General features: G+C 36.8%; 1 protein-coding gene and 1 pseudogene across 3 annotated transcripts in view; both read left to right on the top strand.

Moving 5' to 3' along the window:
• The window catches only part of GTF2H1 (general transcription factor IIH subunit 1), a 31,965-nt gene extending 4,765 nt beyond the window's left edge, over nucleotides 1-27,200 (top strand). For 2 of the 3 annotated variants that reach the window (XM_070428196.1, XM_070428197.1), the window contains exons 2-15: nucleotides 3,042-3,210; nucleotides 6,426-6,618; nucleotides 7,573-7,738; nucleotides 8,870-8,963; nucleotides 10,664-10,813; nucleotides 10,937-11,016; nucleotides 14,666-14,793; nucleotides 14,897-14,984; nucleotides 18,155-18,243; nucleotides 18,626-18,743; nucleotides 21,991-22,081; nucleotides 22,523-22,638; nucleotides 24,345-24,437; nucleotides 26,766-27,200. In XM_070428196.1, the coding sequence (XP_070284297.1) occupies nucleotides 3,057-3,210; nucleotides 6,426-6,618; nucleotides 7,573-7,738; nucleotides 8,870-8,963; nucleotides 10,664-10,813; nucleotides 10,937-11,016; nucleotides 14,666-14,793; nucleotides 14,897-14,984; nucleotides 18,155-18,243; nucleotides 18,626-18,743; nucleotides 21,991-22,081; nucleotides 22,523-22,638; nucleotides 24,345-24,437; nucleotides 26,766-26,852 (1,647 nt within the window). In that variant the 5' untranslated portion in view covers nucleotides 3,042-3,056 and the 3' untranslated portion in view covers nucleotides 26,853-27,200. Of the gene's footprint in view, nucleotides 1-3,041; nucleotides 3,211-6,425; nucleotides 6,619-7,572; nucleotides 7,739-8,869; nucleotides 8,964-10,663; nucleotides 10,814-10,936; nucleotides 11,017-14,665; nucleotides 14,794-14,896; nucleotides 14,985-18,154; nucleotides 18,244-18,625; nucleotides 18,744-21,990; nucleotides 22,639-24,344; nucleotides 24,438-26,765 lie in introns of those variants that run through there. The other variant, XM_070428198.1, reaches the window with a different exon arrangement.
• LOC139018019 (UPF0690 protein C1orf52-like) lies at nucleotides 133-1,956 on the top strand (annotated as a pseudogene).
• Nucleotides 27,201-27,824: the final 624 nt, after the last annotated feature.

Below are 27,824 nucleotides of genomic sequence, written 5' to 3'. Positions count from 1 at the left end.
GTCCTTTTTGGCCTCATATTCCAGACATTCACACTCAAACCTCTAGCATTTGTGTTGGGCATTTAAGATTCCCAGGATTTAGGAGAAAGGTGGGAGGTCACCAGGCTGTTTCCTAGGTAACAGATTAGCCATATATACAAATGACTCTCAAAGATATGGAGAGCATTTGAAGACATTTGATTGTTAAAAGATGGGGAAAGTGGCATCTGAAATATTAAGTATTAAATTTTCACTTTTGGGTCGTGGCATATTGCTGTCATGGTGGCTGAGGAGAAGGACCCTCTGAGCTCTTTTGAGGCTTATGGAAGCAGCACCTCAAGCTTCTCTAACAAGGAGGAAAACAACCAGCTGGAGGAGACCAGTCCCAGGGCCCTGGATCCTGCAAAGGCAGTGGGTGGTTGTGGGAACAAGACAGAACAGTGGCTGCCAGGACCCATAAGCTATTCTGGAGCATGACTGGCCCAGTCTTTCTCTGTAGTCTGATCAACAGACTGGGAGAGGCAGTGTCAAGACACCTGAGAAGCCTCCAAAGGAATTCAAAATGTGGAAGTCAAACTGCACCACCTTTGGAGACTTACACTACTGAGACGAAACCTCCCCACCCAGAGCTAGATATGGCAATAAAATGGTCTAACATATATGAGGACAATGGTGATGACATCCCAGGAAACAATAAGAAAGCTAGAAGGGAAAGAGATGGAGGAGTCATTAAAAAGATGAACATACTTCTAAAAAGCATAAAATAGCCCTAGCCAGTTCACTCAGTGGTTAGAGCAATGGTTCCCAACCTCTTTTTGGCCATGCCCCACCTAAGCATTTCTAAAATCTTGATATCCCTGTGACATATAATTCTTAATATTCAAAAATTGAACTCCTATTCATGTGGAGGAAGCCTAAAAGGCCATTAACTTGGTTTAAACAAACTTCCAAAGAACATGGCACCCATGAAAGAGAAAAATAAAAGAACAAAAGGACAGTTGAATTACTAAGGAAGAAATCACTAAGAAATTTTTTAAAAAAATAATAATATGAAATGATATGAAAAATAGCAACGTTTCAAAACATAATAGAGAACTGAAATACATAAATATGTGTGTGTGTGTGTATGTATATACATATATATATACATATACACACACACACACACACATACTGTAGCCGAAACCGGTTTGGCTCAGTGGATAGAGCGTCGGCCTGCAGACTGAAAGGTCCCAGGTTCGATTCCGGTCAAGGGCATGTACCTGGGTTGTGGGCACATCCCCAGTGGGAGATGTGCAGGAGGCAGCTGATGGATGTTTCTCTCTCATCGATGTTTCTCTCTATCCCTCTCCCTTCCTCTCTGTAAGAAATCAATAAAATATATTTTAAAAATATATATATATATACTGTATATGAGGCCCCAAGAACCATAAGAAGTGCAAAAAATTCACTGTTAATAACTCATTCTCGAATTGCCTCCCCATGGAGCGTGTGCCCCACGTTGAGAACCACTAGGTTAGAGTGTTGGCCTGCAGACCAAAGAATCCTAGGTTTGAGTCTGATCAAGGGCATGTACCTCAGTTGCCGAGTCGATTCCCAGCCCGTCGGGGCACATGTGGGAGGCAACCACATTGATGTTTCTCTCACATTGATGTTTCATCATCCAAAGGACTTGTATGCATGCATATAAGCCTAAGCAATGGACACAGACACCAGGGAGGTGAGGGCATGAGTGGGGGGCTTGGGGGGCAATGAGGGGATGAGGACACATGTAATACCTTAATCGATAAAGAAAAAAAAATCCACTTGTTATTTAAAAAAAATAATCAATGGGAAAAGTATCCTTGGGTGAGGATTAACCAAATAAATAACACAAGGTAGAAACCGGAGAACCAATAGAGAAGAAAAAGTAGAAAACAGCAAATGACAAGAATTTTTGCACTGTGAAACTTAATGAAATGGTTTTGTTTATTTGGAGGTTTTTGAGGGCAGAAAAGTTGATACTGTAAATTATTGTAAAGCATCATCTTCATGAAAGTGCATGTTAATCCTATATAATAAAAGCCTAATATGCAAATAGACTGACTGGCAGAATGACCGGTCACTGTGATGCTCACTGACCACCAGGGGGCAGACGCTCAACACAGGAGCTACCCCCAGCCTTTTAGAATCTATAAAGTGATGCCAAATGTAGCAAATAAAAATACACAAAATTCAGTTAAGTTTGAATTTTAGATAGACAACAAATAATGATTTAATAAGTTTGATATTTGGAAAATAGTTTAGCTAAAAATTTGTTTATCTGAAAAGCAAATTTACCTGAGCATCTTATATTGTATCTGACAGCCCTATTTCTCTGTTTTCTCTTCACAGCTGCTATTTTAATACTTTTCATTTAGTAATAAGAAAACAAGATTGTAGTTAGGAAGACAATCTTTGATTTGACTATTATAGTCCAAAATGCAGTGCCATTATCTGTAACATTTTGAATAATAAAAAGGAGAAAAAATTTTTTTGACTCGGTTTTACATTTTTCAAGCATACTGGACGAAACCTAGACCAAGAATTAGGAAATGTGCAGGTGGTTTCAGCTCTGGGAATGGTTCTGGAGTAGTTACAGAAAGCCTGTGGCCCTTAGATGTTTCAATTGAAATAATTTGAACTAAATGTTTTTTAGACTCCTACGTAATTCTGAAGTTCTACAATTCTAAATATAGATTACATAAAAGACCACATTTGTAGTCAAATCATACATTTTAAGATTTTAAGAATATAACTGGGAAAAATAAAAATAATTTGAAAATACTCTGATTAGCATATGTGGGAATGGTTTGAAAATGTTATAACTGCCAAATGTTATAAACTGTTATGTAAATTCATACCGATAGTATGAAAAAAATTTTTATTTTAAGGAATAATGCCATATAATTGTATTTTCAACTTTGAATGAAGGAAGAGATTTTCCCCCCTCATTATTAGTTTGGGTTTTAGATTTGTAAGGGACTTTGGAAGTCAATAAATCAGGCCCTAACTGAGATGTGAACTCTTTTTGTCTCCATTAGCACCTTCTAGCCATCATGGCAACTTCATCTGAAGAAGTCTTGCTGATTGTAAAGAAGGTGCGTCAAAAGAAGCAGGATGGAGCTCTATACCTCATGGCTGAAAGAATTGCTTGGGCACCTGAAGGCAAAGATAGATTTACAATCAGCCATATGTATGGAGATATTAAATGTAAGTCATATTTCTTAGTAATTTTAGAAGATTGCTTATAAAAATCTTTGTGGGTTTTTTATTTTAATGTCCAAAAAAAATCAACCACATAAAAATAATTACAAAGTGGGATTACTGAATATATATTATTTTATAAACTGCCTTTTGCACTTAATAGAATGTGTATATATGTAAAACTTTACATATGTAAATCTACCACATGTAAAGATATCTGTGTATCTTTTTTTTTTTAAATAAATTTTTATTGATTACAGAGAGGGAGAGAGAGAGAAACATCAATGATGTTTCTTGCGTGTCCACACGGAATCAAGCCCACAATCTGGGCATGTGCTCTGACCAGGAATCGAACTGTGACCACCTGGTTCATAGGTGAATGCTCAACCTCTAAGGTACACCGGCTGGGCTATATATACCTTCACCAAATGGATACACAATTATGTATTTAACCAGTCCTCTGTTGAAGGACATTTAGGAAGTTTCCAGAATTTTGTTGTTGCAAATAATGTTGTATAGATCTGTGTACTAATACCTTTGTGAGGTTGTATGTATGATGTATGGGATATATCTCTGCACTGGGTTTACTGGTTCAAATGGTTCATGCACTTAAAATGTTGATAGATGATACCAGATTGCCCTTTAATAAAATTGTATCATTTAAGCAAGTTGTCTAATTAATTTTTAGTTCTGTGGCTATCGTCTGTTGAGAAGATACTCAATTTTATACTGACTATAGATGAGAGAAATAAAGAGCATATTATTTTTATATTCTTTTTCTCTTTCCAAATTAGCAAGAATAACTTTGAAATATTACTCAAAAGGTTCCGTACTCGATGGCTCAATAATAATTAGGTTTAAAAACACCAAGCGAATCCTGAGATTTAGGACCTTTACTCTGAAAGGGAGTTCTGCAGGTCACCTAGCTAAAGATCTTGTATAAGAGTGACTCCAAGGAAGTCTGGGCAACAAAGTCCTTGACAAATTGTGGTTATCTTAACTGTGACTATTAATATGGATTTATTTTTTTTCCTGGATATAAAATTCTTCACCTGGATAAAATTTTGCGTAAATTTCAAGAAACATGACACCTCGAAAAATAGACAACCTTCAACTTAGAAGTGCTCAGTTTACAAATGTCCTTTGTGTATGAACCGTTGCCCAAGGATCTCTACTTGTTGCTGGAAATGGCCAAGATCTTCATCTTTCTCCATTGAAATAATTTAGAATCTTAATTTCAAAAGGAAATACTATTTAAAACCTATCATAATTCAGTACTGCCTAAAATATCCAGTCTTTGTCCACTATCCTGGTAGCGTTACTTCCTTATAAAACTTTGTTTCTGTGGGAAAATGCCTCACCAAGTTCCTGATAATAGTCTTACAAACTATCATTTGTACTACAATAGACTCATAAATTAGGAACTTCCTGTATTAGCACGCTAGCCCTTAATAGATTTGTAAAACACACTCATATCCCCAGTGTGCAATAAAGAATATGCCTACCTCCTGTGTCTCCACAATTCTAGGCTCTTGAGGAGGAGAACACATACCAAAACCTAGATGTGCACCAGATCATTTTTTCATTTTAAGGTGAATTATTGATAGAATGCCCATTTCTGAAACTATTGAAAGTTATCAATAATAGATTACTAAGGTGAAATTTAGCAGTTAATCTTGTTTTTAAAAAAAAACTTCAAAATTAGGCCTCTCAGAGGCAAGAGCTAAGCAAGAGCAAGGATAAAGCCGTGACTGAGAAAAGAAGCGTAGGGGTGATTGTTTTGGAGGAATTGGATACAGGGACAGGCTGGCTGACAGTGTAAATTGTTTCATATTGCTGCTGCTGACAATAAGATATTTCATCTGAACTGTTGGTCTGGAAGCAGCATCTTCATTGAAAAAAATTGGTTAGGGCTGAGAATTCTAGGCAGCATGTTCATACTACCATGAGTCACCCATTTAGAAAATTTTAAAGAATGGTACAACATATGCTATATAACATATCCCACCTAAATAGTACAGTTATTGCCCTAGCCAGATTGGCTCAGTGGATAGAGTCTGCAGACTGAGGGTAGAGAGCTTGCAGGCTTGATCCTGGAGCCGTGTGTGAGAGGCAACCAATCGATGTGTCTCTTTCACATCAATCTTTCTCTGTCTCTCCCCCTCCCTTCCACTCTCTCTAAAAATTAATGGAAAAATATCATCCATGGATGAGGATTAACAAAAAAAGTATAGTTACTAGTTTGCCATATTTGCTTTATTGTTTATGTATACTTTGACTGCTTATAATATCACACAATAAAAATTTTAATATTCAGGCCATTTTATATTTCCCCTATTGTCCCAGTAATGCTTTTAGAAATGTGATTTTTTAAACCAATATTCAATCTAGATTCATGTATATCATTATAGTTCTTATATCCATGTGTGTGTGTGTGTGTGTATAATTGATTTCAGGGAAGAGGGAGTGAGAGAAGAAACATCAATAATGAGAGAGAATGAATCATTGATTGGCTGTCTCCTGCACACCCCCCACTGGGGATTGAGCCCACAATCCAGGCATGTGCCCTGACCAGGAGTTGAACCATGACCTCCTGGTTCATAGGTCCACGCTCAACCACACTGGCCGGGCTATAATTGTAGTTCTTTAGCCTCTTCTCTGAGTATAGGGTTGTAGAATATCACACATTATGATTATGCCTAATTGTCTTAACTTGTAAGGGTGGTGGTTACATCCTATTCTGTCACCTCAGAAAGCCTGTTGTGTCAGGTTGTCCTGCTTTGATCACTCGATTAAAGTGGTGACACCAAATCTCTCAAATGTAAAATTTCATATCTTCCTTTGCAACTAGTAAGTAAACCATGGGTTGTGTTTGGGAGTTTTTTGAATCATGACAAATCATTTTTATTAATGATAATGTTAATTGGAGGTAGCTGTTCAGGGTGGATTTGGGACTCCTACTTGACTGTTTAGGAAGCTTTAACGATATCTGCCTCAGTTGAATGGAAATAAAAGCTCTTTAATATCTGGAGATGGAAGCCATGGATGAGAAGTGCCGCACAAAAAGAATACTAAAGGAGAAAGCAGATTGTTAGCAATGAATTTGTTGAACCGTGCTCTGGATTATTTAAGAAGAGTGCATTTCTGCAAAGTAAGTAACCTGTTGTATGGCAGTTTCCACAATGTGTATGTCATCTAATTAACCTCATATTTCCTTTTAGGTCAGAAAATCAGTCCAGAAGGAAAAGCTAAAATTCAGCTTCAGCTGGTTCTGCACGCAGGGGACACAACTAACTTCCATTTTTCCAATGAAAGCACAGCAGTCAAAGAGCGAGATGCAGTGAAAGACCTTCTTCAGCAACTGCTGCCCAAATTTAAGAGGAAAGCTAATAAAGAACTTGAAGAGAAAAACAGGTGAAGGAGGAAAAGAGTAGCCTTTTGAAGAACTAGGTTCTCTCCTATCTCATAGAGTAATAGCTTGCTATTTATCATCTCTTGTACTTTGATAGTATAATATAGAAAAATATAGCTGTGGTATCTTTACCTCTGTGTGTGTGTTTTTTGTTGTTTTTTTAACTTTAGCTTCTTACTAGCTACTTAGCTATGGGCAAATGAGAATGTTTAAACTCAGATGTTAACTGCCTGAAACCTAACATCTGATTAGGAACAGAACTGAGATTCAAAGGTGCCAAGGTTCCTTAATTTCTTTTCCCAGTTCTCTTCACAGAAAAGATACTAAACCATTAGAAGTGTGTTTATGAATAAGAAACCTGAAGGAAATTATACTGTTAAAAAGTTGATTTTGTGATATACTATGTCAGTACAGTTTTGGTAATATTGTTATACTTAAAATCTTTTTATTCTCGAAAAAAAAAAAACTTGAGAAAGCATGTAAAATGATGAGAATTTCTGATAAGATGAATTCCATCACCAGTCTCTCAGCCATCTGTGCTATGACTCCAAGTGCTTATCACCATGAAAAATTTGTTGCTGGAAAATCTTAAGCATGCTTCCTCTTCTCCATTCACCTTTATTTGTAAAAAAGAATACAGTGCAAATACAGATACAATGACCTTTGTATCACTGGGATATCCATGCCCTCAAAGAGTTTTAGCCTTTGGTTCTTCAAACTTCCATTTATCTCCACTTTTATTTGTTCCTCCAAAAATGTGGAGTAGTTTTGGGTTTTTTTTATTTTGTTTTGTTTTTGCTTTTAATTATTAACAAATGAACAAAATGATCTGCTGCTGCTCAATCATCACAAAATGAAAGTTGTGTGTTTCAGTATTTTGTGTTAAAGTCTTTAAAATGTTACCTAAATGGTGTTTTGTTCTATAAAGTTCAGTATATTCAATGTTCTATCCCCAGGATGCTGCAAGAAGATCCTGTTTTGTTTCAGCTTTATAAAGACCTTGTTGTGAGTCAAGTGATCAGTGCTGAGGAGTTCTGGGCCAATCGTTTAAATGTGAACTCAACAGAAAGTTCTTCCACATCCAATCATAAGCAGGATGTTGGCATTTCTGCAGCATTTCTGGTATGTGACCCTTCTAGATTTCTGAAAAGGGGGGCGGAGGTTAAGGAAAACCCTGATTGTGTGTTAACAATGCCATTTCTTTGATAAATTTTAGTATTTCCTTGAAGTAAATTCATGGGCATTTCCATATTCATGGTCTTTTAAAATATTTTTAAATACATACAGTATTTTTTTAATTTATATTTTTGCTATTTTTCTTGGTTTCTGGACTTGACCCTAACTTGCTGGTAATCAAATGGACTTTTAAAAGAATCTTTTAGCCATTGGACTAATATTTATTTCCCCTGTTACTTTTAAATTTAGGGCTTTCTGATAACTTTTTTATGGTTGCTATATTTTACTTACAATAAAAGTTAAATGGCCCTAACCGGTTTGGCTCAGTGGATAGAGCGTCAGCCTGCGGACTGAAGGGTCCCAGGTTCGATTCCGGTCAAGGGCATGTACCTTGGCTGCGGGCACATCCCCAGAAGGGGGCGTGCAGGAGGCAGCTGATCGATGCTTCTCGCTCATTGATGTTTCTAACTATCCCTCTCCCTTCCTCTCTGTACAAAATCAATAAAATATATTTTTTTAAAAAAAAGTTAAATGTATAGTGACTATCATAGTATAGAAAAAGTAAGGGTTATCAAATGTATCTTAGAGAAAAATTGGGAGTACCTTACATGTAGAATTAGAAAATGTCTCTACTCTGGTGGAACAAAGGCAGTATTTACACATTTAACAAAAATTTGAATACGAATTATATGTTTGGCATCTTTCTGTGTGCTTAGTATTAATTAGGCCTTTCTTAAATAAACTAGTCAGATAATATTTGTTTATTTAGTAAGTAAAGTATGTTATAATTTTGGTAACTTAAAAGTTTATGATAAAGCTCCTATACCCATCTGTTTTTGGCCACACATAAACATGCCTGTTTGACCATGTAGGATTTTCAAGGAAGCAGATTTTATAGGTCACTAAGATTATATGAAACAGGCCAGGCTTCTTTGTCTCTCTGCAAAAGTAAAGATGAGGACTTCCTTTGCCTCTGTAACGTATTCAGAAAATCTGTTTTTCCATCTTGGTCCGGTGTCTGTTGTGTGTTTAACATCTTTCCCCGGTATTTTAATTAATATATAATCATTATTTTAGGCTGATGTCCGGCCCCAAACAGATGGATGTAATGGTCTGAGATATAATTTAACCTCTGATATTATTGAGTCCATATTTAGGACCTATCCCGCAGGTAAGACGAATCACTTCTTTCAGATAGTTAAAATATTTATTTGGATGAATTCAGTAATATTTCAATGAAGAACAAAAAGTTTACTTTTATTCTTGATCAAGTACAACAAAATATGTGAAGTACTGTACCTAGTTTTGACATGTGGTAGATATTAAGGGTTTTAGTATATAGTGTATTATCATCAATTAATTGGTATGATGACTTCCCCATTCTGTCCATCAGTAGTTCTTAAACTTGATTTCCCCTTAACCATACCTGAGCAAGATGACATCCTCCAGAGGCATCAATAAATGAGTCTCTAGAGCACTAACTCAAATCATCCTTTATACTTCTACCAGAGCGCCCTTTCTAACGTAATCTTTTCCCTTGCAGAAACCATCCTAATAGGATCACCCCAGCTCTGGTGATTTATGTTGTGCAGCCAAGGTTGAGAGTCACTGCTTTAGTCATTTTTTAACCAACCAGTGCTCTCTTAAGCCATATGTTGTTCTTCACACTTCCTCACTCGTGCACCTTTAGTCCTTAGGAAACATACCTCTCCCACAGGACTCAGCTCAAGCATTGCCTCATTACCACCTCTGACTTCTTCAGATAGATATGAGCCCCCTCGCCTTCTGTAGTGCCTGTGTCTGCCTCAGAGTTATCACGTTATAATATAATTATTTGCATATCTTTCTGATAATAACATTATGGTGTGCCAGACACCATTCTAAAGCCTCTATGTATATTGACTCATTTAGTTATCACAAACTAGAGGCCCAGTGCACAAAATTTGTGCACGGGGGCGGGGACGTCCCCTCAGCCCAGCCTGCACCCTCCACAATCTGGGATCCCTCTCACAATCCTGGGCCACTGGCCCCTAACCACTCACCTGCCTGCCTGCCAGCCTGATCACCCCTAACCGCCTCTGCCTGCTGGCTTGATCACCCCGCACTACCCCCCTTCCCCCCCCAGCCAGGCTAGTCACCCCTAACTGCCCCCCTGCCAGCCTGATCACCCCTAACTGCCTCTGCCTGCTGGCCTGATCATCCCCAACTCACCCACCCCTGCCTGGTCGCCCCATGCAGCCTGCTGTTCAGTTGTTTGGTCGCCCCTCACTGCTGGTCTGGTGGCCCCACACAGCCTGCTGGTCAGTTGTTTGGTTGCCCCTCACTAACTCCTCTGCCAGCCTGGTCGCCCCATGCAGCCTGCTGCTTGGTCGTTTGGTCACCCCTCACTAACCCCCCTGCTGGCTGGGTCGCCCCACGCAGCCTGCTGCTCACTCATTTGTTCGCCCCTCACTAAACCCCCTGCTGGCCGGGTCGCCCCACACAGCCTACTGCTCCGTCTTTTGGTCGTCCCTCACTACCCCTCTCCCGGCCAGGTTGCCCCACACAGCCTATTTGGTCGTCGGTTCAGTTGCGATGATCAGTTAGGCTTTTATATAAATAGATACCCTATGAAGTAGGTACTATTATTAAAACTTGTCAAATCTCTTGGTACAAAATAAGGTTTTGTTTGTAATTGTTAAGATTCGTAAAGATAGTACCTCACCTTATTTCTCAAGTTGTATTTCATATTTATAATTAGATTATTGTATACAGAATATATAGTTGAACAGTTTTATAATCTAGTTTTTGCTATTAGTTTATATTTCAACTAATTTGAGGTTTTAAGAAATGGAAATGCAGCATGTAACCATTATGGTTTTTCTTCCACAGTAAAAATGAAATATGTAGAAAATGTTCCCCACAGCATGACAGAAAAGGAATTCTGGACACGTTTTTTTCAGTCCCATTATTTTCACAGGGACCGGCTAAATACAGGGTCAAAGGACCTGTTTGCAGAATGTGCCAAAATAGATGAAAAAGGTAACTGTTTACCCCTGACACTATCATTTATTTTGCTGGTCTCTACTTATTAGTGATGTTAGTGAGTTTTTTAATTTCTGAGAAAGGTAAGACTTGATCAACTTTATTTCATTTATTTTCTAGGGTTAAAAACAATGGTTTCCTTAGGAGTGAAAAACCCACTACTTGATTTGACAGCTTTGGAAGATAAACCATTAGATGAGGTAAGTTATAGTAGAAGGATTTATGAGAAAACACAGTCTTTTCCTAGTCTTCAACATTTTTATAATTCTAAAATTGCCTTACATGAGGATGTTTTACTTGTGAGAATGTAAATCAAACAAAATACTGTTATCTGGAATGATTTATCAGAAGTGCTTTTCAGTAGTACTGTTCACTATTAAAATTGCTCGGAAAACAAATTCCTGTATGAGTTGCTAAAACTTTAAAACAATTTTCTAGCTCTCTAATCAACAAGTCTCTAGATCAGCGGTTCTCAACCTGTGGGTCGCGACCCCTTTGGCTGTCGAACGACCCTTTCACAGGGGTCCCCTAAGACCATCCTGCATATCAGATATTTACGTTACAATTCATAACAATAGCAACATTACAGTTATGAAGTAGCAACAAAAATAATTTTATGGTTGGGTCACAACATGAGGAACTGTATTTAAAGGGCCAGAAGGTTGAGAACCACTGCTCTAGGTAATAATGAAAGCTTAACATATTGATGAGTCTGGCTTTATGCTCTAACTAACAGTCTCTAGTAATGTGGATAAATATTAATAGACAAGGAAAAGGTAAGCTTTTGCTGATTGCCCATTATTTACCCCCCATGAACTCACTCATGATCCTTACCCACACTATTCCTAATATGTTTCAACTGGCACACATTCAAATATGAGCTACCTACCTTAGCATCATAACTCTAGATTTGCATACTTACCCAGTTATAGAAAATGAGGTTATATCTTCTAGTCACAGCTACCTATCTCTATCTTCTGGAGTAAGAGGAAACTGCCTTCTCAGTTATTCTTCTCACACTCTTATATTGTAATTTTCTTGCCCATTTTTTGGCTCCTTTTCTGTTAGCTATATATACATGCTCCCACCTACCTATCTTTTTTTTTCCCTAACTTTTCCTCTAATTTTAAGTTAGTGTATTTACTCACCAATTGAGAAAACCCATGTTAAAATTTTGTCCTATAGCCTAAATTACATATTAATAGAATATAAATTTTGGTGCGCATGTGAGTCTTTTCCATAATGAAATTCAGCTTTTTCTCGGTGATTCTTAGCACTCAGTCACTTCCTTGTTGATTCTCAACAGCTTACAAATAGGACCCTCTTAATCATCCTGACAAAATGAAGTTTAGGGAAGCTTAGAGATTACAGCTTACTTAATATGATGAGAAAAGACATTTTAGGGCTTTTTTTTTTAATGAAAAGATGGTATATTTTTACATGCATATGTGTAACTTCTTCACTTTGCCTATTACCAATATCAGTCTAAGCTAAATATACCATAATCATTAAGTTTATACACTTTAAAACCAAATTAGCACTTGGCTGTGGTGCCTCAATGGATTGAACGTTGTCCCATGGACCAAGAGGTCCCGGGTTTGATTCCCAGTCAGGGCACATGCCTGGGTTGCAGCTCGATCTCCACTAGCAGCATGCAGGAAGCAGCCGATCAATGATTCTCTCTCATCATTGATGTTTCTCTCTTCCTCTCTGAAATCAATAAAAATATATTTAAAAAACATTACATGGATCAGACTCTGTCTTTTTTTTAACACTTTTAAGTCCAGTTTTCTTATAAAATGAGGTTAATAGTACTGACGGTAGATAATTAGGGAGGTGTTGTTTAAGGGTACAAACTTTGAAACTAGTAGATAAATAAGTTCTGGAGTTCTAATGCACAGAACAGTTAACAATACCGTAGTATAAATTTCAGAGTTGCTAAGAAACTAGATCTTAAATGTCCTCACCACAAACAAAGAAATAATTATGTAACAATGACAGAGGTGTTAACCTCATAGCAATCATATTACAATATTCAAATAAAATCAATACATCATACTCCTTAAACTTACGCAGTATTTCAGTTTTTGAAATGCAGGCGGGGATGGGAAGAACTGGCCTGATAGGATTGCTACAAGACTTAAGAGATCCTAGTACAAAGTACGTGTTCAATAAGTCATAGGTGCTATTGTTATCTACATTTTTTTAGTGCCTGCATAATATTCCATTGTATGGATGTATAATCTTAATAGAAATGTTGGTTGCCCAGCCGGAGTGGCTCAGTGATTGAGTGTCGACCTATGAACCAGGAGGTCATGGTTCGATTCCCGGTCAGGGCACATGCCCAGGTTGAGGGCTCAATCTCCAGTCTGGTGTGTGCAAGAGCCAGCCAATCAGTGATTTTCTCTCATCATTGATGTTTCTATCTCTCCCTCTCCCTTCCCTTCCTCTCTGAAATCAATAAAAATATTTTTTTAAAAAGAAAGAAAGAAATGTTGGTTGATTCCTTTTTTCATTGGTGCCTCTTTCCCTGTCATCCTCTAGTTGTTACTGTCCCAGGATATTGTCTTTGGGCCTCCTCCTGAATACATTCTCTACATGCCTTTGCTTGAAATACTAAATATGTAATGATGAATCCCAAATAGCACTGGTCTGTCAATCCCAGAACTCCAAAATCATATATCCTTCTGGCTACTTGATATCTTTACTTAGATATTTCACAGACATCTGAATGTAACATGTCCAAAATGGAGCTTTTGATTCCCATCATCATAAACCATTTCTTCCTGGGTCTTCCCTATCTCAGTTAAAGAACATACCATGGACTCACTTGCTCAAGCCAAAACCTGAAGATCTCTTTGATCCCCCTCCCCCCATCCTTTATCTTCAACATTCATTTTGTGTCAAGTCCTCTACAATACATCTCTGATCTGTCTACATCTCTTGATCTCCACAGATACTTACACCCTCTTGCTGTAGACTACCACCATCTCTGGCTTCATTGCTTGCATTAGCCTTTTAATTGATCTTCCTATTTCCACTTTTGTTGTCATAGATCATTCTCTCCTAGGAATAAGAGTTATAAATTAACTCATAATGTTCCACTATGTAAAACTCCTCAATTTCTTTTTATTGAATATAGAATAAAATCAAAACTCCTACAAGGCCTTTCTTGATTTGGCCTCTACCTGCTACTACTTTTTCAATTTGGGCTAGTTCCTCATTCATGCTCCAGACATAATGACCTTCAGATCTATCCCAAGCTTTTTCTACCCCAGGGTCTTTACACCTGCTGCTCCTTCTTCCTGCTCTTCTACTTAACTAGCTTCTACCCATCTTTCAGATATCTATTTTAATGTCATTTTTCCAGAGAGACTTTTTCTAACCTCCCTATCTAAAATAGCTCCTCTTCCCAATCCAGTTACTACATTATCTCACCCTCTTTTTTTTTTATAACATTTGTCTCCAAATATCCCATTTTATAGAGCTTACCTAGACAAACATTGAAAAAGTGATAAAGTCAGAATTTTATTTCATAGCTATCTGACTTCAAAAGTCTGTGCTTTTTTTCACTGTATTTTGTTACTTAATATCTTGCCAACTAAGACCAAAATTGCTCTTTAAAAATGCAAGTGCAAGTTAAGATTTTGTTGATGGTAAAGGAATTAGTGGTATTTCTTAATTTTTTTTGTGTATATTGTCACTTTTAAATGTTTACCTATAAATATTTAGTAGTGTTCAGAATTAATAAAGTCCCATCATACAGAAATGTTTTTCAGCTTAACATGTAACAGATAAGAAAATTAGAACTTTATTTTGATTTTTAATCTACTAAATTGTTTCTTGTAGGGCTATGGCATATCCTCTGTGCCATCTACTTCCAATTCTAAATCCATAAAGGAGAATAGTAATGCTGCCATCATCAAGAGATTTAACCATCACAGTGCCATGGTCCTAGCAGCAGGTCTCAGGAAACAGTTAAGTATACATGCAAGGTGCAATGACTGAGCTTTTCAAGATAGAATGAGTTGTGATTTTGTTCTGTGGTTTTTAACATCAATTTCTTTTTCTTGTTTTTAGAGAAGCACAAAATGAACAAAATGGTGAGCCCAGCAGCATTGATGGAAATTCCAGAGATGCAGACTGCTTTCAGCCAGCAGTCAAAAGGGTATGGGTAAAAAGTTGGGAACGCTTAGGGCTCAGGTTTCTCCAGATACCTTATGTATAATTGCTAGTACTTTATGTTGACACTTAATTATATCAAATGACTTAGTTCTTCAAACCAACACATTAAGTATTTGGCTTAAATTGAAGAACTTTGTAAAAAGTACTTTCCCAGTTTTGGCTTGCCAGCCAGCTTTCCATGGACTCAAGTCTGTTAACTATTTTTATTGTTTGTGTTTCCCCCCCCCCATGACATGTACACATATGCACATACTGACATATAGTTCTGTTTTCTGGGAAAGAGTATTCAACAAAGGCAGTGTGAGAGAAAGAAAAACTAAAGTTTTGTGTATAATGTTTTTAAAAGATAGGATTTGGCCCTCATATTAAACCTGGCATTTCAAGGCTAGATATGTCTTTTTATTAAATATTGATAGTTATCTACTTGCATATTCCTTCTTTCCTTGCAACTTTGCCAGGTTACTCTATTCCTCTGTTTTTGTTTGCTTGCTTGTCATTTTTTGGTGTGGTTTTTTTTTTTTTTATCCTCACCCAAGGATATGTTTTGATTTGAGAGAGGGAGAGAGACAGACAGAAACATCAATGTGGGAGAGAAACATCGATTGGTTGCCTCCTGCATGCTCCCCAACCAGGAATTAAACCTGCAACCTTTTGGTGTGTGGAACACTCCAACCAACTGAGCCACCCTGCTAGGGCTATTACTCTGTGTGGGTTTTTAAGTTCCTCCCTCCCCAGTTACAAAAATAAATTACAATAAAGTTTCCTTTTAGGGCAATATGTATTGAAATTTTAAAAGTTTATGCCCTTAATTCTACTTCTGGACATTTATTTTTTAAAAATAAAGAGGTGCAAACGTTTAGTTACAAATGCTCATTATACTATTACTAGAGACCCAGTGCACGAAAAACGTGCACAAGTAGGCTTTCCTTCCCCTGGCTGCCGGCATCAGCTTCCCTCTGGCACCCTGGACCCAGGCATCCCTCACAGCCCCGGCTTCGTCCAGAAGGAACATCGGTCTAATTAGCATGTTTCACTTTTATTACTATAGATAATAGAGAAAATGGCTAACATCCTAATATCTATGGTACATCCATATAATGAAGATCACTGCAGTCGTTAAGGACTTTAAATGAGTTAATGATAAATTGAATTAAAAAGAGTTAATATATGCCATAACAGTAGTTCAGTTTATGAAACATTAAATTCAAAAAACTCTTTGAGTTGCCTAAAATATTAGATGGTGGGAAACAAAATGAGTAAGACAGTTCTTGTATTCAAAGAGTTTAGTGTCTGTAGATAAGGCAAATATCAAAAAAATAATTACAAAACAAAATTTAAAGTATACTAGTTGTGTTATTTACAATAGGAACCAAAGAGAATATAAAATGAATGAATGAAGTAGAATAGTTCACAGAGCAGATTGTATCCGATAATTTCACATGGGAAAAAGAAGTTTATGAACTTTAAAAAGTCCTTTAAAAGAGCATGCTAAATGGTAATATTTCTGTAAAGGGGTTGCGGGTGAGTCTTATGCTTTATTTAATACATTTTGATAATACGTTTGTACAGGTATTTGAACAAACTTTACAATTAACAAAGCCAATAGGAAATTTTTTCTGAACTAAGAAAAGTGAAACTAAAATGTAAGTTATAGGTATTAAAGAAGAAATCTAGGAAGTGATGCTTTTCTTTGCAATATTCTTGCACTAAGTAGAGTTGATCTTGGTAGTCAAAGAGTTGTCACAAATTACTGTGTAGATTTTCACAATGTTGAATAATAAATTCTAATTCTAGATATTCTTTGAAGTCAAGAGTTGCCTCTGTTCTAAAGAGGGTTTTGTAGGATGAGAGATTCAGAAGTATTGATAGAGTTCTTACATTAATGGAGCTTTCAGTTAAGTATGAAAGTTAGGTGACTTAACTATGCTCTGGCAGAAGTTTAGGATTTGGATTATTATGGGAGGTTTGATAGGGTCACAGCTTAGGTAAGGCAACAGCAGGAATCAAAATGAGCTTGGCATATGTGAGAAGTAATGACATTAGTATGCCTTGAAGTTGGCTAAAAGGTATAGAGTTGAGAAAGTATAAAATAGGCTGACTCTAGGTAAGGTGCAACTCATGGATGTATTACCCTGAATATGCTGAAATCAGATTTATTCCTGTACTACAAGAGAACTATTCAGACTCTTAAAATAGGAGCAATTTAAAATACTAAGTGTTCGCCGAAACCGGTTTGGCTCAGTGGATAGAGCGTCGGCCTGCGGACTGAAAGGTCCCAGGTTCGATTCCGGTCAAGGGCATGTACCTGGGTTGCGGGCACATCCCCAGTAGGAGATGTGCAGGAGGCAGCTGATCGATGTTTCTAACTCTCTATCTCTCTCCCTTCCTCTCTGTAAAAAATCAATAAAATATATAAAAAAAAATAAAAATAAAAATAAAATAAATAAAATAAAATAAAATACTAAGTGTTCAAATTGACCTTTTTGTGATATATTTAATAACCTAAAATTTTTTAATTAATCCTCACCCAGGAATATGTTTCTCTTTCCTCCTCCCCAAAAATCAAACAATAAATTTAAAAAAGGAAATTGTTCTTTAAAAAGAGTTCATAAGTAAACCCAAATACTTGGAAGAATTAAATATAATATATGATAAAATGGCATTTCAGAATCAGTGGGCAAAAAACAGATTATTCTACAAATGGAGTTAGGAGGACTCATTAATAATTTAGTAAAAAGAAACTCAGATTACCTACTTTACTTCTTATTCTGAAATAAATTCCAAGTGGATCAAAGATTTAAGCAAAAATTAATCCACAGAAAAATAAGCAAAAAGGGAATAATTAAAAAACAAACACTAAATTGGAGAAAAAGTATAAATTAGTCATTTACTTGGGGGGAAATAGTAAAATACACATTTTTACCTACCAAATTGTCAATTAAAAGTTTAGTAGTAATTAGAATGGTTGGAGTGTGGGAAAACAAGTGTTCTCTCTAATTGGTTGGTGAGAAAATGGGTTCAACCACCTGTACAGCAGTCATCTCTAGAAGTGAAGTTCATGTTATGAAGACCATACAGTTTTACTTTTTCATTCATGTTCATTACTTTCACAAGGGAAAGTTATGATTAAAAGTGTTGTGTTAATAATTATAGGCGAAGTTACAAGAGTCCATTGAATATGAAGACTTGAGAAAAAATAATTCCATAAAAACGATTGCGCTAAACCTCAAGAAGTCAGATAGGTAAGTTTGGTCAATATTAAATTAAGTTGAGGCAGAATAGTTATATAACACAAGTCATTGCAGAATATATTCTGCAAGTATAGTATTCAAATTTAATTAGTTTGTTACCATAAAAGTGCAGTATTTTTTTTTTTTTTTAAATGTACTTTGTGCATTTCAGGAAAGGATCCTAAATTATCAAAACAAAGAAAATAAATTTTGGCTCTCTGTGCTATTTTCATCTTACTGTCTTTTTATGAAATAAATCATCTTATTGAAATCTCATTAACCGTATTATCATTTTTTGCTGTGAGGGAAATGTACTGAGATTGCTAAAATATTTCAAAACAAATGTTAAGCACCTTTATTCTGTGTAATTTCTTTCTTCTTTGCTAACATTTAGGTATTATCATGGTCCAACTCCAATCCAGTCACTACAGTATGCAACAAGTCAGGATATTATTAATTCTTTTCAAAGTATTAGACAAGAAATGGAAGCTTATACACCCAAATTAACTCAGGTGGGTTATTTGTATTGTTTGAAAATCAGAATTCCCACACACACAATTACTTCCTTATTTTATGTGCACAACCAACTATATAACTAATATTTTAATTGTGTTTAAAAACATATTTCTTCTAAATAAATACAAAAAATCAAGAGGTAGAGAGAAAAGGTATTTGGCTTATTCAAGAAACATTGAGGATAATACGATAATGAAAAAATAATGACTTTTGTGATTGCTAATTTTTCCTTCCATATACACAATTTTGTTGGTAAATCTTCCAAAAAATATCTTCTGGTCATCACTCTCTACCTATTCTGCATGACCTTAGTATATAAAATATGTAAAACAGAGCTCATTATCTGTTCTTCATTTTTCCCCACCCTTATTTATACTTTAGTTGATCATCATATTTCATCACCTTGTTTTATGCAAACCTGATCAGTTTTTCACACTGCCATTACAATTATATTTCTAAAACCATAAATCTGATCTGATCACTCTGCAGCTTAAAAACCTTCACTGTCCCCTTTTGTTGCCATAGCAATTATCTGAATCCCTTTGTCTGGTATACCAGACCCTTATAATCTAGCCTTAACCCACATCTTGTTCTGCCTGCAGCCATATCTCCACCATTCACTTCCACACATAACAAAGAGTCCTGTGTTCCAGCCTAACACACTAGACTACCCAGAGTTGTTTGATCATACTATCTTCATGCTTCCTGTGCTTTTGGTCATGCTTTCTCTTTTCTTAGAATGCCCTTAATCTGTTCTGCCATGGGAAACTAATAATATTCAAGACTCTCCTCAGATTTCATTGCCTCTGTAAAGCAATCCTTAACATACCCCGTAATGAGTTTTTTCCATTTCTCTTCTTATAAATACTGAGGCACTGAGTTCCTGCCTGACTTTACTGTAGTCCTCATCACATATTGGGACTTATATTTACTTTTTATTTTGAAGTAATCTTAGATTGACAGGAAGTTACAAAAAATGTATTCTGACCAATTTTGAGAGTAGATCCCTTTATTCCTAAATATTTCAGTGCGTATTTCCTAGAACAAGATATTATAAGTAATAACAGTAAAGTTATAGAAACAATAAGTTAACATTAATAAAGTATTATCTAACCTAAAGTTCTTACAAAAATTTCGCCAGTTGTACCACTAATGTCCCTTATAGCAAAAGAAGACTTCTTGGTCCAGCATCCATGCCAGGTTCATGTCTCTTTAGTCTCCTTTAAAATGGAATCATTTTTCGATCTTTCTTTGCCTTCATGACCTTCATATTTGAAGAGTACAAGCCATTTTTTTGTGGAATGCCCTCAGTTGAGTTTCCTTAATGTTTCTTTAACATTGGACTCACATTATGTATTTTTAGCAGAAACACCACAGAACTAACCTGTAAATGATGTGTCATCCTCACATCAGCAGGCACATACTTATTTGTCCTAACTTGTGATATTAACTTTGATCATTTGGTTAGAGTAGCATTGGCCTGGTTTCTCCACCAAAAAGTTACTATTTTTCCCTTTGTAATTAATAATTATCTTGTGGGTTATTTTAAGACTGTAAATATTCTATTTCTCATCAAACTTTTACCCACTAGTTTTTTAGAATCCATTGATGATGCTTGCTGAAAACAGTTATTATCATGGTGGTGGTTAAATGGTGATTTTCTAAATTCATTATCCAGTCTTATCAATTGACATTCTACTAAGAGAAGAATTTCCTTCCCTCCTCCTGTATTTACTTATATCAGCATGGATTCTTATGTTATTCTATAGGTTATAAGTTGTTGCTATTTTTTTTCTTTTTATAAACTAAGGTAAAATTTACCCTTTTTAGTGTATTGTTCTATGGTTTTTAATAAACATACACAGTTGTGTACCACCAACACAATCAAGATAAAAAAAGTTTTGTTGCCCCCCCAAATGTACCCATGCCCCTTTGTAGTCAGACCTTTTCTAAGCCCTTTGCACTGGCTTCTGTATCTTTCTGATAATGTTCATCAGTTTTTGAGCATCTCCTTATTTTATGTTTTATGGCACAATGGGATAGGTTTTTCAGGTTCATCTTATACTTTCCCTGCCCCAGTCACAGAATCTTCCTTTTAGTACTGAGTAGATTTAGAAACCAAGATCCCAGTATTGGGTGTACTCATTGCTATTAGGGTGTAATTTGCTACTTGTGTTATTGTCTCCTCAGCAGACAGAGCTAGGAAATAAATATATGCACATATATATATCACACACACACATTTGGGCTTATTTGACCATTTCTTTCCTTCTAGATTGTAATTGTCCAATATCTGGCCATTGGGCCCAAGAAACCCCCCTAACTTTTTAAACCTGTGGTTAGTCTTAAGTATTTCTAGTCTTCCCCATATGTACCCTCTCTGCCCCCCCAGATTTGATTTTATTCTCTGAGAAACATTGAGGCATGAAGGCCCAAGAGATTATGTGTCCTTAGGTGTATATACCTGAGTGCAGCCAGGAGCTAGTCAGCAAGCTCAGTAATCACAAGTTTTTGGTTACAATGCATTATAAATATTCTCACAAAAGGAAATAGGAGCAAAGTAAACTTCCATGTCCCCTTGACTCATGGTTGTTATGTGCTATACTCGATACCAAGCATAATTTTTTTTCTCCAGCCCATACATACATGGATTTATACTTGCAAAAATTCCATTGAAAAACTTTGGACACACTAATCCTGCACTTGAAGCTATTCAGCAAATGATTTGTTCCTCTGTAGCCACAGTGCCTGGCACTTGTAGGTCAGTTATGTCCCAGAATGCTGATACTGACACAGTGCAGAATACATTCTTTCCTCTTTTAGCTAAGTATATTCAGTTCTTTGATGACAAATTATGTATTTCTGCTGTGTTCCCACCCCACCTCGATCCCCCAGCTGCCAACAAGGATACATGTTGATTTACTTGTTTCTTTTTCTTAAACTCGGTTTTACCTTCAATGGTAAGAGTTCACAAGTTAAGTTGAATTGGTGCTTAAGAAAAGGTTTGACAAGGCAAAAGTGTGTGAGTTCTGGGGTACCTGTGGACTTGCTTAGTATTCCTGGAAGATTGGTATATAGTCACTTTCTACACAGACCGTGTTTCTATGTAAAAAGTAGTAGTTCACTCTGGTTGCTATAAATTATATATTTATACAGTAATAAAACTCAACATTTTGCTATAAAACTGAAATGTTAAGAAAGATGGCAAAAAAGAGGGAAACTACTTTCTGTGTTTTCTTTCAGGTTCTCTCAAGTAGTGCCGCCACCAGCACCATCACAGCACTGTCACCTGGAGGAGCACTTATGCAGGGAGGGACACAGCAAGCCATAAACCGTATGTGCTGGACCACCTTCTATTGCTGTCTAAAAAGAACACTTTGAGAAGAGGAGGGCTAAAAGTTTATTGGTGTTTCTTCGGAAATTTTCTGGGATGTTTTTTGTTGTAATTTTTATGCATCCAAATCCTGAAACATATCTAGACAATAACTTTGATTTCAGAATTGTCTTAATTTTACAAGAAGTGGCACATTCGTAGTCTCACTATATCACCCTAAAAGCTTTCCTTTTTCCTCACCTACCTCTTAGAATAAAGGGAAACCTAAAAGTTTTTCCAGAATCCCAAAGGAATTTAAATTCTGTGATCTGTCAGCCACAAAATCAGTAACATCTCAGAATAGCACATCCTGGTTTGGCATTGGCAACCAGTGCATGTCCTTCTTTCCAAGACTATATATCCGGGAAAACAGCTTTTATCCCATGGGCTTTTCTTTTGCAGAGATGGTGCCAAATGATATTCAGTCTGAATTGAAACACCTGTATGTGGCTGTTGGGGAACTTCTTCGGCACTTTTGGTCCTGCTTTCCTGTGAATACGCCATTCCTAGAAGAAAAGGTAGAACCAGTTCCAAACACAGCCAGCTATTATAGTAGTGTGACTTAGTGAGATATTATTTTGAAAATGGAAATTTGTATTGTTTACCATGTAACAGACAGTGGAATAACTGCTTTGCATGTGTTATTTAAGCCTCACAGCATCCTGATGGAGTAGGTATTGATACCAGTTTTAAAGATTAAGAAACTTAGGGCCAGACCAGGTCCATTACATATGATCATACATCTTAAAATTTGTATTTACCTCTAAGCCACTAGGAATGATTAAAGAACAGAGACCTAAAACAAGTCACATCAGTATAATTAATTATTTGGTATACTTTTTAGGAGTAATAAAATCTAAACTGAGATTGATGACAAATATAGTACTTGCTATTTAACACTAAAACCTTGTTAACCAATTAAAGGAAAGTTGGCAAATAGAAAAGTATAGTATTAATGGTAGTAGTTTTACTATATAGATTATTCTTTAAATTTTTTTAAGAGAAAGACAAATGCCCTATTAAAAATAATAGGCAAAAGAATTTTAACAGACAACTAACTCACTGAAGAATGCAAGTGGCCCAATAAACCTAAGAGGAAATTTTCATACTCACTAGTATTCAAATAAATTATCTTTAAAGATAACAAAGAGCATTTTCATCTAAAATCTGCGAAAGAACAAAAAACTTAAAATGATCTTTTTTTTTTAAAATGACTTGACCCAGCCCTAGCCAGTTTGGCTCAGTGGATAGAGCATCGGCCTGCAGACCGAAGGGTCCCAGGTTCGATTCCAGTCAAGGGCATGAACCTTAGTTGCAGGCTCCTCCCCGATCCGGGCCCTGGTCGGGGCTTGTGTAGGAGGCAACCAGTCGATGATTTTCTCTCATCGTTGATGTTTCTATACATCTATTTTAAATGATGACTTGGGTGAGTATTTAATGACTGAAAGATGTTCATATTAAACCTAGTGAAATTTTAAAATAGTATGCACTGTATATTTTCTGCATATATACATTTATACACATGCACAAAAAATGTCAAGAAGGAATAGCTAGGATTTGGAAACAACCTAAGTGCCCATCAGCAGATGAGTGGATTAAAAAACTGTGGTACATCTACACTATGGAATACTATGCCGCTATAAAAAGAAGGAACTTTTATCATTTGCAACAGCATGGATGGAACTGGAGAGCATTATGCTAAGTGAAATAAGCCAGTCGGAGAAAGATAAATATCACATGATCTCACTCATATGTGGGATATATTGATCAACATAATTTGATGAACAAAAATAGATCCAGAGACAAATGGCAGGGGATGTGTTGGGGTTAGAGAGCAACCAAAGGACTTGTATGCATGCATATTAGCGTAACCAATGGGCACAGACACTGGGGCGGTGGGGGCTTGCCCGGGATGGGAATGGCTGAGGGGGTCAATCGGGGGAAAAGGAGACATATGTAAAACTTTAGACAATAAAAAAAAAACAATAATAATAAAATAAAACTTTAAAAAATGTCGGGAAGGATATGAGTTATGGACCAAAGTATTAATGATCTATGAATGGTGGAATATAATAAGTATGTTTTTGTATCTTGCTTCTCTGCCTGGTGGAGCCAGTTAATCTTTAAAAAAATAATAATAAAGTAACCTTCCTTTGTGCGTTTTTATCTTGATCTCTATAAATGCTTTGAGATTGTAATTCATTATTTCTTTCACCTTTTGTAGGTAGTGAAAATGAAAAGTAATTTGGAACGATTCCAGGTTACAAAGCTCTGCCCATTCCAAGAAAAAATTCGAAGACAGTATTTAAGCACAAACGTAAGATAACAATCTGATTTTGGCCTGATTTTCTTTTTCTATGTAGTAAAATGAGACTAACTTTGTTTTCATGTAAATGAGTAGAATACATTGTTTTTCTCTAACTCAGAATACTGTTTTTTAACTTTAAAATAATATATGTGTGCCCACCAATCACAGTAAGAAATAGAACATTTCCATCCTGACCGGTTTGGCTCAGTGAATGGAGTGTCAGCCTGCAGACTAAAGGGTCCCAGGTTCGATTCCGGCCAGGGGCATGTCCCTTGGTTGCGGGCACATCCCCAGTGGGGGGTGTGCAAGAGGCAGTTGATCGATGTTTCTAACTCTATCCCTCTTCCTTCCTCTCTGTAAAAAATCAATAAAATATATTTTTTTTTAAAAAGAAATAGAACATTTCCATACCCATAGTTATTCCCTGAGGGTCCCTGCCAGTTACCTACCCCTCACTCATAATCAAGGTCATGATTAATGAGGCATTTCTAATAACCATCTCCATGCTTTTCTTTATAGATTTACAACCTATGTATGTGTTCCTAAAAAATTTATTTTTGCTCTGGCCAGTTTGGCTCAATGGATAGAGTGTAGGCCCATGGACTGAAGGGTCCCGGGTTCTATTCCAGTCAAGGGCATGTACCTTGGTAGCAGGCTCCATCCCAGGCCCTGGTCCAGGCAGGTGTGGGAGGCAGCCAATGGATGTATCTCTCTCACGTCGATGTTTGTCTCTCACTGTCTCTTCCACTCTTTCTGAAAATCACTGGAAAAATATCCTCAGTATAGGATTAATAACAACAACAAGAGATAAATATTTTGAAAGCCAGAGTAGTAAGCATGAACTTAGCAACGCAATGAAAGGCAGAATTGCCACTATGATAGTAAATTCAACAGCCCCTGATTGTTTACATCAGGGTGGGGTACTGGATGAGGTACTGAATGAAAAGTGTCACTTTGTGCCCAGGATTTTTAGCTTTGTTTTTGTGTGTGTGTTTCTTAGAGGAAGAGAGAGGGAGAGAGAGATAGAAACACCAGTGATGAGAGAGAATCATTGATTGGCTGCCTCCCTCACACCCCCCACTGGGGATCGAGCCCACAACCCAGGCATGTGCCCTTGACCGGAATCGAACCTGGGACCCTTCAGTCCAAAGGCCAATGCTCTATCCACTGAGCAAAACTGGCCAGGGCTTAGCTTTGTTTTGTTTGTTTATTTTGTTTTCAATATATTTTATTGATTTTTTTAGAGAGGAAGGGAGAGTGATAGAGAGTTAGAAAACATCAATGAGAGAAAAACTTCGATCAGCTGCCTCCTGCACACCTCCTACTGGGGATGTGCCTGCAACCAAGGTACATGCCCTTGACCGGAATCGAACCTGGAACCTTTCAGTCCGCAGGCCAACGCTCTATCCACTGAGCCAAACCGGTTAGGGCTTAGCTTTGTTTTTAATGCAAGACTAGAGCAACCACAAAAGATTGTTTTTGTGTGTGTGCTGCAAATCCTTTCAGAAATGATAGGAAAAAATAGTATATACACACTTAGGACTCAATATATCCATAAGTAAGACAATCAAAAGGAGGAGTTTTATAATTGAAAGCTGAAAAATCTGCATCAGTAAGATTTTTAGTAAGTCTTTATACCCTAAACATTCTAAGCTGTTTTTCTCAAAATATAACAGTATTAGTTACCAGAAAAGCAGCTTGGAGTATCTTTGTGCAGCAGGGCAAGGATGGTTTTTGTATCATTTTTAGTTCCAGACAGAACTAAATAACAACACACACACACACACACTCAATGATAACTCAATCATCCTTGCCCTGCTGCACAAAGATACTCCAAGCTGCTGGAAAGGCCCTAAAAAACATAGGAAAGTGCTTCACAAGATTGGCTATGCAGCAAAATTAACTGCAGGAGCTTTTGAAAATCAAAGATTCCTGGGTCTCATCTCAGACCTGCTACATCAGAGTCTTCAGGGGAATGAGGCATTTTTCAAATGTTCTATAAGGTAATGGGAATGCCACTATCCTGGCCTCATTTGACAGAAGAAACTGAGGCCTATCACACAGTTAAGACTTTCAGGTTGTCCTGTAACTGGTTAATGACAGGGCAAACATTACAACCTAGACAGAACAGGTGAATTTCCAGCCTCTACTGTACCCCATCATCTCAAGTTTCTGTACAAAATGTGTCTGATAACACCTTCACGGAGGGCTTGCTCGTTGCCTTATTGGGGAAATGCAAGTGAGCTTTGAAACTGCACTCTGAAGTACATGCCAGATCTGAATCAAAGGCATTGACTTCCCAGCCCAGTTGTTTAAATGTCCTGCTATGTTTTTCAGTTGGTAAGTCACATAGAAGAGATGCTCCAGACAGCCTACAACAAGCTCCACACGTGGCAGTCACGGCGTCTGCTGAAGAAAACGTGAGGTGTCTGTGGCTCTTACAGGTTTTGTGAGATTGAGAGAACTGTGACCTACAGTGACTCTGGAAACCTGGCCTGACAGACATGCAGATGATCAACAGAAGTGCAAGAAACGTCTGCACCACGCCAACTCTCAGAGCTGATGCTATTGTACTTGCACATTGTGAACTGAAAGGAAAGGAACTGATTAAACTAAAAGCTGGGGAGGTAAACTAAGGCAGAACCAAAATGAGCTAAGTTGCAAATATATATATATAAATATATTTTTTAAAAAGACACTGTTTACTGCAGTTACTCAGGAACTGCTTTTGATTCATATTAAGCTGCTTTCAGAAATTAAAAAAAAACAAAACACTTTTTAAAAGGGTGCGTTGATAAAATCCGAGGTTTTTGTTGTTTTCTGTGTAAATTTTTTTTCTAAGTTTATGGCACAGGGTACACCTTAAGTATTTCTGCTCCATCCTCCACTTGGATCCTCAAGTTTTACTGGATTCTAGTTGTACCTTACATCAGTAAGTTAAAGAGAGTCCTTTAAAGCAGGGCAGAGGGAGACTGTTGCTCAACCATCAGGAAACAGTTGTGCTCAGAAGACATCATTGGTCCTGTGTTTCCTACGGAAATGAGAAAAAATAAATATTGCACTGAATGTTTGTGGTTTAAATCCCTAAATGATAAAGAGGGAACAGAATTTGCAGAAAGTTGTGTGGGGTTTTATGCAGAATTTTGTCAGAAGACAATGGTGCTGCATGTTCTTCTTTGAGTGCAAATGTACATTGCTAAGATTTTTTTTAAGATGGCATGTGCTTTGAAAAAAGGAAATTGCATTTTTAAAGTTTAAAAATCTTATGAGTGAGAAATATAAGAGATCTTATTTTCACTTCTTTAGAAAAATAAAAGATGTTTCTCATATCTTCTTTTCTCCAGTATCTGACTGTTACTATCCTTGGCAAATTGATAATCTTTGCTGAAAAGCCCA

Source organism: Myotis yumanensis, unplaced genomic scaffold (genome assembly GCF_028538775.1).
Source record: "Myotis yumanensis isolate MYYU_CA2020_CCGP unplaced genomic scaffold, mMyoYum1.0.hap1 SCAF_10, whole genome shotgun sequence".
NCBI lineage: Eukaryota > Metazoa > Chordata > Mammalia > Chiroptera > Vespertilionidae > Myotis > Myotis yumanensis.
This window is presented reverse-complemented; position numbering and strand designations above follow the sequence as displayed.